Consider the following 14,314-nt stretch of genomic DNA (forward strand, 5'->3'; position numbering starts at 1 on the left):
GAGGATGGCGATCAAGTCGATGAACGCGTGGTTTTGCGGTGCGTCGAGTGCAGGGGGCTATCGCACCTGGTCTGTACAGAGGAGTGGTTGGGAAAGCGCGATACAGGACATGGTACTTCATGCTGCATCTGGTAAGTATCTCACCGGAGTATTTAAATTGGGAAATGCTGATCACGCGTAGTCGAACCGAGACCGCCTTGGACGCCCTCTACCGCCCGCCACGGGACCCCTCGCCTCGAGCCGCAGAACGCTCCGAAGAAACCGTCGCGACGGATCTTCACGACAGAGCTGTTGACATGGACGCCACGCAGCCACGGATCGACCCTGCTTGGACGGGAGTATCACCTCCTCAGCCAGCCGGGACAAGGCAGCGTCGCCGAACCTCCGCGGCACCGGGCGCAACACATTCTCCCCGCCGATCAACTCGACTACAAAGAGAGTCTCCCGTGACAGAAAGCTCTCACGCCCCTTCCAGGCTTCGTCGGTCGGCCCGACTTCGTTTGTAGGTTTTGGAATGGTGGGAACAATCGGCATTGCAGGGTCGAAATTGGCAGTCATCTATGAAGTCATTGATGTTGAAGTCTAAGCAGTCTAAATTGTTTCAAAGCTAGATCAGAACGTACCTAAGCAATACGATTGTCATTATGGACGTGATACATCTAGCTAATAAGTTTCTTCAAGTACGCGAAACCTTCAGCCGTTTGCACCATTCATGATATGACATGCCACTCGTATGAGTTGGGACTGAGCTAGTGGGCACCACGACAGATTCTTCATGTCGAATACCGACAGAGCGAAGCACAGCAGGATCACATAATACCAGGCCGTCGTGCATGCTTGGGCCAGGGATCGACAGCTTGTCCGACGGCAGGCCGTAGATCGCCGACCGTTCATTCAAGCAGATCATCGCGTAGTATGCAGTGGGGTGGTCCAATTCGGCAAAAACGCACCATCGAAGCGTTCGAGGAACAATTTCCTGGCAGCATCCGCATGCTGCGAATGTGGTCTCTGTCGACGCTTCGGAGCTTAGCTCGATCTGATCACACATGACGGGTGGGACCGACTTGCTCGTTTCGGAACGAAGGAGCTCCGCGTCAGCGCGACAATGCTCTACATGAAGAATGACGTTGTATTCTGGCCCCTCTTCATCAAGACTTTGGATCGTTTCCGCTGCATTATCTTCCCAGGTGACAAGCAGACCGCCGGCATGAAGGCTGATTTGGATGTTGCTAGGGAACCATTTCAGCAGGCGTCTGATTTGGCGCATGATCCGTGACATTGGGGATGCTGCAAAGAGTGAAGGGATCGAGAGAGTCAGTAGTTCCTCCACAACATCTCGCCATGAAACGGGTGCATACTGGCTATCGATGGTCGTCGGAACCACATTGTGGCAGGAGGCCCCGTGGTCCACCCTGTCCAATTTCCACCATTGATGAGGGACTCTCAGGGTCTGGTCTGCAGCGTGGTAAAATACATCGAGTTTTCCGGCCATGTCTTCGACGTAGAGGACTTGCATTCCGCGGGGGACGTTCAAGACTGTCAAGCAGGCCCTAAACGCCCAGTTGATTGTCTTCGCAAAGGCCGTATCGGGTAAGGCCGGGATCACCGCATCTTTGCAACGTTGCTGTTGCTCCTCCTCGATCGTTCGGACGGGTGTCACCGAGCGAAGGAGCTGCCAGAAAGTCTCCGGAAGTGGGGTCGGCTTTTTGCCGGTGCATGCTCGGATCGCGTTCACAGTCTATCTCGAATTAGCATATGACTTCGGCCACGGAGGTTCGCACTGACCTGCAAACTGATATCCACACTGTGAAAGGAAAGCTTCTTTCTTGAGGCACGCAACAAATGCTCCCATATGCGGGTCTTGGTCGATGGCTCCAAAAGTCTTTCCGCTTGGTCCACATCGCCGAGGTGCGGATGGTTTCGGAGGAGGTTGACATAGCTTGGGAACAAGTCTTTCTCACGCAAAGATAACGCATACTCCCATATCTGCCGCACGAGGTCTGCCAGGTCGACCTGACTGATCAGTCCTTCTCGGTCTCGGCTAAACTTCCCACACGCGAAGTTGTAGCCATACATGAAAACCTTGCCGCCCACGGGATGCATGGCGAGCCGGACCCTATGCAGGAACAGCTGACCAGAGTGCTTGGGATCGAGCAGCAAATCTCCCTGAGGGGTCTGTACCACCGAGGTGGGCGAGACGAGTCCGTGAATGTCGAGAGTGACTCGTAACCATCGCAGGAAGGTCTTGGGTGACACCGGTCGGCTTTGATTGCTCCGGCCAGCGCCAATCACCACGGCGACATCGCGTTCTATACGGAAGCGCAGGTTAGCCATGTCATCTGCGGCTGCTGGCCAGTCGGTACGAGATATCTTACGTGCTGCCGTGATGACACAGCGAAGAGACTGCTGCGGCCCATGCAGCCCAAATTTCCAATGGCAGTGACTTGCGGCGATGCTCATTTGGAACTGCTGTCGATTCATGGCTAACGCAGCGAGTTTGAGACCATCTCCGTGCGAACCACACAGTCGGTTGTCCCTGTCTCTGGTCGTGTGTCCCATGACGAGACACTCGATGGGCAGCCGGGCGCATGCATTAACGAGCATGACTTGACCGGTCTTTTTCTCGTACTTGATGAACCCCCGAGCGTGGGGCTCCGCGTGACCTTTCGGGGCCGAGGAACCTATGATGGCGAAGTGGTCGTGGTCGTCTTGAAAAGATAGCTTGAAGTCTCGTCGGTCGAGCTGGAATGTTTCCAGAATGGCATCTTTCCTACTTGGTGTCAGCAAATCTCTCAGCGGGCGGCTCGATACGTACCAGTTTTGATATAGCTCGCGGAAGGCATCGGTCGATTTCCAGTCTTTCACGTATGCAGGGGAGATTTCGAGCAGGACGGTCTGCCGTGTCGGCCGATCTGTGATGCCGGCGCAAGGAGTATCTGAGATTTTTCGGAGCTCGCCGTGAAGCTGTTTGCTTGCTTCATCGCCGATACAGCTCTCTGAATCCATGGGAAACGGCTGGTGGGTTTCAAGATCCTTTTTTGAGTGAGATACTGATTATTTATATGCCATTGGGATTATTATCGATCACCACTGGCGGTATTCTCTGGTGAAGAAAGTGGTGAGTTGAGTGGTGAAGCCATGGTGTTTAGTATTGCGAGACATATCTAGTTCCACAATGCCCACTTGCACGCATCGTGGATTTACAGATCACAAGGGTCACCACAGACATAAAACTTATTTACTCGATTGGTGGACACTCGATCCTAGATACACGGTGCCCGCAAGATCCTGTATCTAGTTGGATCGGCGTGTAGGCTTCTTTATCACTTCAATGAAGTCTGCAAAACGCTCGACAAGACTGGTCACTGTTTGTGGCGAAAGGAACATTCGGAAGTGTAAACGCGCATCCAAGCAGATCGACATATGCGCCCCAAGATAACTCAGCTACAAGGTCCGTCTTCCAAGTGACGTTGTTGCAATAGTGGAAACGGCTGGATCTGTTAGGTCAAACTCGTCACCAGCGCGCGATGGCCCTGTGAGTTGAGGTGGTGCGGATGTCTCTCATCTCCACAAGCTCGGCAAGGACGCAAGCCTTCATCCGAGATGTGCTTTCGAGCCAGAACCGGAGCTTTGCCTCCACAAGCCATGACCCTTGAGTCTCATCATTGATCATCGACAGAAAAAAATTGCCAAAGAACCCAGAACCGTCCTCGGCTTCCACCTCAAGCCTCGTCGGATCAACGGCCGCCGCCATCCAGATATATCCTATGGCGAGATTGAAGCAGGCTGCATTCACGTTGCATGCTGACACCAGCGTATTGAACAGGGGGCCGAAAGTGATTGCGGGAAGACCAATGCACACGTATGCCTTGGGGGCGCTTCGTCCTGCCCGTGCTGCTTCCCTCATCAAATCCGTGCCCTCGATTGACCTGGTGTCGATCACGACGGAGTCCGACACCCAATATTCGCTGGACCAGCTATACAAACCCGGCGGAGGGGCAGTAGCAACGGGATTCCACAATCGGAGCACCGTTTTCCTGATGATTGAGGTATTTTTTTCCCCTGCGACCCCAAGAATGATGAGTTTCCTGTCTTTCCCATCAGTCGCGCAAGCAATACCCAAGTGATAATCCGAGGGTTCCAGACTGTTCACTTTGGCTAGTGGAAGGACTGTAGTCATGCCGAACTCCACCGAAATGAAGACGCCTTCTTTGTCTGGCTTGTTGACCACAGTGTGGGTGGGTAAGGTAACACACTGCAGCATGGTATTGATACTCTGTCCGCAAAGCTTCAGCTGTTCCCACTTCCAGACGAGCTCTTCAGTCTTGGAGTAAATAAAGGGCGATTTTGGAACGGAGTGGGTCTGGGATGACGAGATACTAGATGTCAAAGATCTAAGATCAGTACCGCCACGATTTTTGCAGAAGGGAGAAAGAATGTGCCTTACTCGAGTGTTTGTCTCCGACTGAAACGTGACCTACGCGTTTGCATCTTGGGAGCGACGAGAGGAAGACTGGCATGAAGCATGAAGGAAGATAAATGAATGCTGCACTAATGCCTATGCTTTTGGATGTAGGACGGAGAGACTCATGCGAATACGTAATCATCAATGTCTCAACATGTAGGGACATCGTTGAACATTGAGATGACTAGAATATAAAATTGGACGAAGCCAGTCGCCGTCACATTGGAGCGTACTGGAAGAGACATGAGCTGCGAAGAATTGCAGTCCCGTGGTGGCAACAAAGATAGGAGAAAAGGAGAAAAGGTCCTGGGAGCAGGTGTGATCACCTTGGGAGCTGTTCACTAGATCCCTTTTCACAGATATACAATCAACTCGGGAAGAGAAAATTCACACACATCGCCACTACAATTGCAGATATTCGAGGACCATCGACTCGGCTCGACACCAGGCTCAACCAGGCTCAGGAAAAAGTACTTAAAATGAGACTTTGCCTGAGGTCCCTCTCAATTGTTGTTCTCACATGATCCCGTTCCACTACGCAAGACTCGCTCTATTCCTCAACCATCAACGTCTTCCGTCCTCGATATGGCTTTCAATACTAGATCCGCCATGCTTTGCATGCGCCTTACTATTCTCGTCCCCGCTATCATGTGGTTGGCCTTTGCGGGTCTCAGCTCGGCCATATCTCACTTTGCAATTATCCTCCGGGACCATGCGGAGTCAGATCTCATCTATACCAACCACGCTATACTGGGCCTTGCCTTTCAAAACCTGATGGAAAATATTCTCGTCGTTTCAGTCCTCATGGCCCTGATGTCAACATTGCTCTCCATCTTTGATATCGTCCTTGCGGTCCATCCTAGGTGGTTACATCAGAACGGCCAACGTCGAATATATTTCGAATGCATTCAGGTTGTGGTAGCGCTCCCTGCTGTCTCTGTCGGGGGATATATCGCGAGCTGCGTTCACGGGTCTCGATCTTCATTTGAGCTGTTGAACATTCACAGCCACTTGCCTTACTACGAACTCATGTATTACGGGAGCGTTGGGCAACCTGCATTTGGTTCCCTCCATAGAATTGAAACTGTTCACGCAGGATTCAGCTGTTCAACAGTGGAGAAAAAGGAATCGTCGATAGCAATTGCTCTGTGATGCACCTATCGACCGGGTTCGGTGCCACCTGAGTGCCACTGCTATTTCTGATCAAACTTATATGTTGCGCAGATACTCATTCGGTACAGCATTAGTGAAAACTACTGGCGAAAGCTCAATCAGTATGTATCTGGAGCAAGCATATTGATACGTTGCTCGAGACGTTTACCGTTTTGTTACCTCACGTTTGAAAGCACTGGATCGAGTATTGTTCTAGATACCTGCATGCCGTGGGTGCTCAAAGCCAAGAGTGAATGAATTGAGTCATGTATACCAGAGTAAATAGTGCTAAGAAGGCGTAAATTCTATGTTGTCATTTTCGCGCTGCAATGATCATAATCTATCGCATCCTAATATCTAGCCATAAAATATCTACCCATAAAGGAATTAGCTCTAACTCGTGCATGATGCGTGAATTTCCATTTTAAGATCACAAAATTCTATCTGACAGGCTCGCACCGGCTCCTATGCTTGAACTGTTCACATTTCCCTAGCATCACCAGCTCGCTCTCTCGCGCGCAGTGAGCTCAACATGGACCCATGGCGCATTTCGCTCATTTTTGGTGAGGTCCGATATATCCAATCTGGGTGAGAATTGAGACAGACCCAGTTCCAGCGCGGGTAGACCGTTTGACGAGGCTGTGGGGGAAGTGGTCGAGAGTCGTGTGGATGAAGTACTTCCAGGGCTCACGCCTCCCTCAGTCAAATCTGCACACGCCCCTCGTGACGCGTCTCTTGGACCAGCTTCAGATCTCACACTTCTATCCGGTGTGACAGATACCCATGGAAATATTTTGTCGAGCAGACTTATTTTGCTTGTTCCGCGCCAGTCCTCGGGCTCATAGTGAGATAGACTGGGCTGCGTGCTTGTCAACGACACGAGACGATTGAACACAGAGAACTCCAACTTCAGCTTGATGCTGTACACCACGGTCTTGAAGCTCACTTGGATGTAGTGTAGCTTGAACTCCGTAAGAAGAAGCAGGATGTTCAACAGGACGACAATGATGTTGATCGAGAGCAGATGGATGATGGCATTCCGTCCGTTGCGACCTCGGGTCTGAATCATGGGCTTGAGAGCTGGGACTGCTTCGTAGATGTAAACGCTGCAGATGATAAAATCCTGCACACAGAAGCCAGTGACTGGATGCGATCGTATATTGCGGCGGGTCGAGCGAAGCGTGCATCGCCTTGGTTCAGGCCAAAGAATAGGACGGTTATGGGGACATGAAGAATGAAAGAGTTCCCGACGATCATCCACAGCACCCACCGCACTCTTTCCATGTGGCGGACAACGAGATTCAGACGGGAATAGAGTACGACCGCCTGACCAGTGACCAGGGCGTACCAACCGATGATGAAAGGGATGGACGTAGAAAGGTTAGATGCTTGAGAGACAAAACGAGCCATGGCAGGCAGGGCATGCACAAGAATACCCCAAGACGCGACTTGCATGCTCCAGAAATAGAGACCGCTGTAGCGCTTGAATGTATCAAAGGTGACAATTGCCGTTTCGAAGGCATTGTATGCGCCGATCGCAAACATGGATACGACCTGAATAATTGAGACGTTCTTCATCAAAATAGCCCCGACGTCCGATGGTAGGCTGGTAATGATTGTATCCATGGATGACCAAAGACTTGTCGCAAACGTAAAAGAATATGAAACTTATGAGGTGGACATGGTGAGTAGACAAATTTTAAAGCCTACTGCGGCAAACATGTGACTTTCTTGCAATGAGATCACGGCATAGTAGCTGGGGGCTGCTTGGAATGATCTGACGAACTTTCAGATCTTATTGGGTCAATGGATGGCCGGGTCGCAGACTCATTGATAACGTAGAAGCTGGGACGAACACTAGGCGTAATTAGCCTCGATCCCTTTTGTCTTTCTACCAGGTTAGCCAGACAATGGCATTTTCTCGTGTGTCTGGAAGTCCGGATCCCGATGAAACGTTAGAGAAAGAAAAGTAAGATTCTCAGCTTCCATAGACTTTGAGTGGGGCTGTCTGAGAAGTTGGATGATACTCTCGTCAGACCATGGAAACGACCGGTCGCCAGGACAGCCTCAGGCGAGGAGGACGCGATTATCCATGGATGGGTGATCTGAAATTGACACCAAAAAAAGTCTTTGTGGCTGAGTATGTTCGAATTCAAGCTTCCAGACAGGAATAAACATTCGTGAAGAGCTGTCCTGTAATATACTCGTGCCCTTTCAACCGTCTATCCAAAAGCAATTTACTGGTGCTGGAAAACTCACAGGCGCAGGCAGAACCGTATCCCGTACAAGACACACCTGCGGGATTTAGAATAAGTCTGGGTATGGCACATATGTCTGGCCTACGACGCAGACCCTGACGTCGGAAGCCAATCAGAGTTTGAATTGTCCCCGAACTATTCATGTAAGCCCATTTCATCCTGCCCAACATGAACGTCCCTAAGTGAGCTGTGGTTCTAGACCGTAAAAAATTCAGGCCAAGAGGATGAACCACCAAGTGGGCAACTAGGGGGCTGGAAGAAGGTTCGATGCAGGAAAGATAGCTTCTAGATCTTTCCATCGACTGGATCGAAAGGACGGTTACCCTGGTAACGGAAAAGTAGAGAAGATCTTCCCTATGTGGAGTCATCCGTTACAGAGTGGATCGCGAATCACCTTCAAGGCATCAATTTGGGAGCAACATTAGTAGCGTTGTGCTCTGTGCTCCCAAAACACGAGTCACATGAGCCGTTTGTGTCAGAAGAGCAATCTAAATAAGCATGAATTGTGAAGGGACACTCAGTTACACATCTGGTAGTCGATCGGATCGTGATTAGTGAATTGAATGTCAATGCAGAGGTCCTTGGTTGGTCATTTCTTCGACACGGGACACGGGTCCGCGAGTCAGTGTTCCTAGTCTCAAGGTCCCACCGATATCTGTCTCGATCGGATCATGAGTCAAGTCTTACCAGGTCATTTCTGATTGGCGTCTTGCGCCAGGGTGTGATAGGAGCGTTGCAACCTTTTGCAATGGATGAACCATGATAAGTCCCACGGCGAATGGCATTCAGAACAAACTTCCCTATCGTGTTACCATGTAATTGGCCGCACTCAGTATTCTTGAGCCATACAAATATTAGGCTTCAAGCCATGTACTGTACCAAGAAAAGGGGTAATGACCTGGATTTCAATCTCACCCACGTGGATTATCTGGTATAAGCCATACTCAAAAAAGAAACATATGCACTAAATGGGTGCTTGTTAATCAACAGCTCTCTGTATGTATGCCGCAGAAAGTCATCCCTTCATGTGTGTATCAAGACTGTCTTTGGAGATCATTTTGAGACCCTAAGTTGATATACGCAGCAGCTATTTTTCTGCGGACCCATATCAGAAAATCAAAAACGCATCATGTCCACTTTAATGCGACATGTGGGTATTTTCTAGCACACCTACAGATTCTGGGTTGTCGGTGTGAATGCACATTCGTGACTTCCAATTCGGAAAATTGGTACCAATAGGGTTGCTTGGCAGGAACACATATTTTTTTGCTTCGTTGCAGATGATCTCCCAACGGACCCCCTAGTATTAAAGGCTATGCCTTCCCAACCTTTGACACAAAGGAATCTTCTGCTTTTCATCCTTCAACTAATACCCGCTTGTCAAAAGATAGCATGGCAAAGCAATCAAACTCCGCCCCAAAGAAGTCAGACATTAGAAGCAGGTCAAGAGTGACGCGTGCGAAGTCCCGAGTCAATTCTCCCAGCCCTACTCAGTCGGGTGTCTCTCAGTCTCGTGCAGACTCCTATTCTCTGCACTCAGTGGCGCTGCCGTCCAAAGTCCCAGTATGTTGATGGTGGTCTATTTTCGATTCCTGAATTCTTTAATTACCCTTCAATATGCTCAGTACTGCCGATACCATGCGCACCAGCTGATCATACTATTTAGGGGCATCTCGTGTCAAAGAGTGATCGGAAGAAGGAGTTCAGAGCTATTCATGCCAAGTGCCTTGATGAGATGGACAAAATTGGTCGGGAGCTTCAATTGGCCCTTGCGGAGAAAAACGACCACAAGGCCTGCGAGTCTCAGCTGTTGCAGAGAATGCAAGCCGCAGAAGCTGAAGCGAGTTCGAAATTGCAAAAGGCTATTGCGCGAGAAGAAGCCGCTCTGGCTGACAATGAAAGACTTCAGAACGAGATTCGTCAACTCCAGCAGCAGGTGGAATCGCTGAATGCTTCGACACAGGATAACGTCCCATGGAACGAAATCCAGCTGGTATTGCATCAAACACATGGCGAACTAGTCTCCGCGACCACGCGATACTGGAACCAGATCGACGCTCTCCAGAACCGCAGACTAGCATCCTATCTACCCGGCTCCGGAGTGATCCACGGAAATTGGACGGAGCAGTACGGCCCGCCAGGAAAATTGGGACACAATGCCCTTCCCGGGTTCTCCGCATCGGGTAATCCCCCGCTGAGCAATCTGCAACAACCTGGGGCAAACAATGTATTTGATTCGTTTGTGTGAAGCGTCATGATCTTCGGGTTCTTGTGGGTCCAATCCAGTTTAGTGGATTTGTATTTTGATGTCAGTAATCATGACGCACACAAGTACCTCGTGGTCGCATCGCCGTCTTCGGCCTACAGCTGCATACGATCAAGTTTAAATATTAGACGAATTCATACCTTGTCTTGAATGGAGAGTTTTCCAAAAAGTACATAGAATAGATGAGTGTTAAGAAGCAGTACTGTTCACCGGCAAGCGGGGTAGCCCGTCACCTGGGTCCGTCCGCTCGGTGGATCATGATCGCCGTCCATATTCCACCCCGCGCGGGTGCTTTATCCAATCACGGCAAGCTTTGGCTACTGATATACCAGATGGTGGACTACCCAGCCAATTTTAGCAAAGCCAAATGAAAGGCTTGCCACGGGTCATATGATTTGGAATTATTTGCCCAGAGCCCTGAATGTAACGTCGAAGATTTTTTGTTAATGTTCTGGACAATCATTTGCCAGGCCGGCCGCGCAGGGTTCCAAATCTTGCTTTCCAATTTGTCACTCTCCGAGTCGGCAATTTAAGTAAGTGGGTCGAATTGTAATGACCCACCGGCACATTGAAGCTTAAACGGCACGTGGAAATTGGTCCGTGCGCGTATTAGCCAAGTCAGATATGATTTCAGACCGGTGGCGGTTTTCGGTTTTTACTCCAGATTTCTTCATGCTTAGCGAATCTAATTTATAATCTACTCAGGCTGGCTATGCAGCTGGATGCTGGGGCAGGTAGTGGAAATTGAATGGTCACGTGAATCATGTAGCATTACTTTGGTAACAAAAAGTCAATCACATCATGATCCGAAAGCTCATTGGCAACGACCTGTTCACCCAGTCAATTATCCTCTTCCGTAGTGCTCTGGGTTTCCAAATTTATGTTCTCTATTGCTGCCTCCACAGCTACCATTTGTTGGACAATGTCGTCCAGATCACTGCAAATGGTTCCAGTCTTATCTGCAAGAGTGCTCAGCGAGCTCTGGATCGACCTAAAATGGTATCAGCGGTGGCGTTTCTCAGTATGGTATCCGACTTACTTCACTCGGGTGTCTAGTCTGATAGACGTATAATTAGCAGCGGGGTTAAAATTGATTTCACGGCAGAGTCAGACACTTACTCGGAGATACACTGGAAGGCGATCATGGTACGATTGTCTGGGGTTTCAGATTCTCTTCCAATTTTCTGCCCTCCTCCAATATCTTCTCTCTGTATCCAGTCTCCAGTGGCATCTTGCGGGATGCTACCCACCAGGTTCATCCCGCGTTGGAGACTGGAGAAGTCGTTCTCCTCGAGAGATTCAACCTCTGTAGTATCACCTTCGGCCGATAGTGAAGAACCTTCTGCACTATCCGAATTGGAAGGTGACAGCAGTAAAGCGCGTTCTAATCGACGTCGAAAGTCTTCGTGTTTGATGGGCCGGGAAGCCTTTCTAATTCCAGCCATGCTTGTGCTAGAGAAGTTTGAGAACAGCGAATTTACCAAGGAAAAAGTCGGGCAGCTTTTATAAGGGTTGACCGGAGGAACTGAGTAAGCAATTGATGTCTGCGGCAACAACGCAGACTCTCTCGGAATTTGAGCTCCATCGAAATATGTAGAGCCATATTGTTAAGGAATTTGCGAGTGTGACTTCACGGCTCTGAATAAGGTCAAAACTGAACAAGAGTAGTCATCATGTAGAATTTCAACAGGCAATTTCAACAGGCAATTTCAACAGGCAATTTCAACAGGCAATTTCAACAGGCAATTTCAACAGGCAATTTCAACAGGCAATTTCAACAGGCAATTTCAACAGGCAATTTCAACAGGCAGTTTCAACAGGTAGGTCAACAGGTAGGTCAACAGGTAGGTCAACAGGTCAAAGTACAACAGGGAAACTCAATATCCAAAGAACATGCAAGGTCAATATGCAAAACTGCATTAAACACATTTAAATGCATCACGGCTGCGCAATTTAGTATTTGTCAACACAGATGGTCGTTATCACTCAGCGACCCCAATCCCATTTTTCAAGGCCAGATACTGAGGAACGGAAACTGGTGAAGCATCATACAAACCACTTCCCATGGCAGAATCCTCAATCTGGCTCATCAAATCAATCCATGGAACAGATTGTGACTTGAAAAAGTTTGACCGACTTCCCCAATGAACGATACTTTTGACTGACCCCAGCAACAATTTAAAAGCTCAACCGACTCCCTTCAACAAGCGGTCACAAATTTTCCATTTGCATCAATTTAAGAATTACAATGTCTCCGCGTGGCATTTTGAGCTGGTCAGTGCATGAAGAAGAGAATCTTTTGCCCTGGTTAGACGAAAATCGTGAATTGCCATGGAAAGATCTTCCGGACGCATACAGACAAAAATTTGGCGTGAATCGAAGCGTTGAATCTTTACGAGGCAAAAAATACCATATTCTGCGGAAGAACGGTGGCACGACTGCGCGAACTCCAAGACGTCAAGGTCACCGTAATCGACGAAAGCCCCGCCGTCGCTCGATCGCACAGACGGTCATACATTCAAACGCTTCAGCCGACACCGCGACTCGAAGCAACATCGATCTGTGGTTTCAGACAATTCTTGCGCCTGAATCTGGTTCGGCGAAAAGTAGCGAGTCAACGATGACAAAAGACTCGATTTCAGGTATGGGCCCTTTCAGGCTACCTCGACGTGCAAGCTAACCTTTCTTTCAGATCGTCTGACGCCGGTGCTAAGGAAGTTCCATCCGGAGAAACCACGGTCGGCATCATGGAAATGGGAATATGTGCATCGTATGGTGTGTCACTGGGAGAATGGTTCTCGAAGGCACGGTGTATGAACATGTTGTGCGCTGTTTCAGGGGGACAGTGGTGGACCAAAAATCTGTCATTTATCGATTTGCTATCACGCACAAAAGACACTGCTTATGACATGAATTTGATTCACATCCGCTTTATGGCTTGTCTGGTTCCATGATTGCTCACGAGAATCCGGTCAAGTTGTGTATAAAGGAGAATTTGGCAGTCTGATTAATCTTGTGCTAGACTGGTGTATACAATTCGCAAAGGTTCGCTCGGCGGGTTTTACCAGTCCAACATTTAAGCTCGTCGTACCGTTGGCAGAGTAAGCCACAACGGCTTTGCTCTTCTCTGCTCGTTTCTGACTGTGCAATTCTTCTTCACGTATTTTGTTCCATCTCTCTGACGTCGATTATGCATGAGGAAATATCATGTTTCCAGTTAAGAGAGATTGGTATTCGTCAGAAACCTTGCAAGCTTTGCCAACATGTAGTCACGGCGCTGTCGCTGGTAGAATTCCACGGTCGGTATCACAGATCAAAAGGCCTTCACAATGCTCATCCAAAACTTTAAGGCCAACATCCGACGATGGTGTCGTTGGGTGAAAATTGTCTTCATTTGCAGGCCACCAACCCAATTGGGTCAGAAAAGACTGGTCATGAGACCTCGGTCGATAATTGCACGCTGAGCCGAAATCATAAATAACCTCAATAGTCCTGGGAGTGAGCTTGCTCCTGGGGCTTTCCATTCATGTCCTGGTGCCGACGGCCTGGCTCTCGGGACCAGACTGGCTCTTCTAAATTTCCTCTCTAGTAATGGCCTCGAACAAATGCATTATGGGATTAGCTATATAACAGACTAGACACGGCCGGTGCTTTATTATTCTACAGCTTTTTAGATAGTCAGATCCCGCAGACAACGCCACGAACAAACACCCACGTGACCATGGATACTTTCATGGCCAATCTGTCCCCGGAGGTAGGAGTCGTTCTCCAAGAAAACATCTCAAATATTATCGTCATATCTATGCTCGCCACTGCCATATACAATGCGATGGAAACGATCTTCATCACGTTTGACATTGTCAGAGATTATCGCAATCTCTACTTCTGGAGCATGCAGGCCTCATGCTGCGGCATCCTTGTGCACGCTGTATCTGCCATCATCTGCTGCATATCTCAACAATCCACACTGCCGACGTCCGTGTTGTTCGTCGTCGGGTGGTACGCAATGGTGACTGGTCAGGCCGTTGTAAGCTACTCTCGTCTGCGCCTCGTTATTCTCGATACCAGTCAGGTGCGGTGGGTGGTCCGGATGATCGTCGTGAATGCTTGCATCCTACACATCCCAATGACAGTCCTCTTTTTCGGGCGAATCAGCGGCAATCTCCGCTTTCC

The 14,314-nt window shown here is 49.2% G+C and overlaps 4 protein-coding genes across 4 annotated transcripts; 2 read left to right on the forward strand and 2 right to left on the reverse strand.

Moving 5' to 3' along the window:
- Positions 1-676: 676 nt before the first annotated feature.
- N7466_001525 (uncharacterized protein) lies at positions 677-3,006 on the reverse strand (the record flags this gene model as incomplete). Its single annotated transcript, XM_057160923.1, has 3 exons — positions 677-1,738; positions 1,786-2,770; positions 2,816-3,006. The coding sequence occupies 3 exons, from the start codon at positions 3,004-3,006 to the stop codon at positions 677-679; spliced, it is 2,238 nt and encodes a 745-aa protein (XP_057024208.1).
- Positions 3,007-3,514: 508 nt separating this feature from the next.
- Positions 3,515-4,264, reverse strand: N7466_001526 (uncharacterized protein; the record flags this gene model as incomplete). The annotated part of the gene is made up of 1 exon (XM_057160924.1): positions 3,515-4,264. The coding sequence occupies one exon, from the start codon at positions 4,262-4,264 to the stop codon at positions 3,515-3,517; it is 750 nt and encodes a 249-aa protein (XP_057024209.1).
- An 810-nt stretch (positions 4,265-5,074) lies between these two features.
- N7466_001527 (uncharacterized protein) lies at positions 5,075-5,617 on the forward strand (the record flags this gene model as incomplete). Its single annotated transcript, XM_057160925.1, has 1 exon — positions 5,075-5,617. The coding sequence occupies one exon, from the start codon at positions 5,075-5,077 to the stop codon at positions 5,615-5,617; it is 543 nt and encodes a 180-aa protein (XP_057024210.1).
- A 6,772-nt stretch (positions 5,618-12,389) lies between these two features.
- N7466_001528 (uncharacterized protein) lies at positions 12,390-12,958 on the forward strand (the record flags this gene model as incomplete). The annotated part of the gene is made up of 2 exons (XM_057160926.1): positions 12,390-12,783; positions 12,834-12,958. 2 exons carry the CDS (start codon positions 12,390-12,392, stop codon positions 12,956-12,958), a joined length of 519 nt encoding a protein of 172 aa, XP_057024211.1.
- Between the last annotated feature and the right edge of the window lie 1,356 nt (positions 12,959-14,314).

Source organism: Penicillium verhagenii (genome assembly GCF_028828195.1).
Source record: "Penicillium verhagenii strain IBT 33310 chromosome Unknown utg000003l_segment0_segment0, whole genome shotgun sequence".
NCBI classification, from domain to species: Eukaryota; Fungi; Ascomycota; class Eurotiomycetes; order Eurotiales; family Aspergillaceae; genus Penicillium; species Penicillium verhagenii.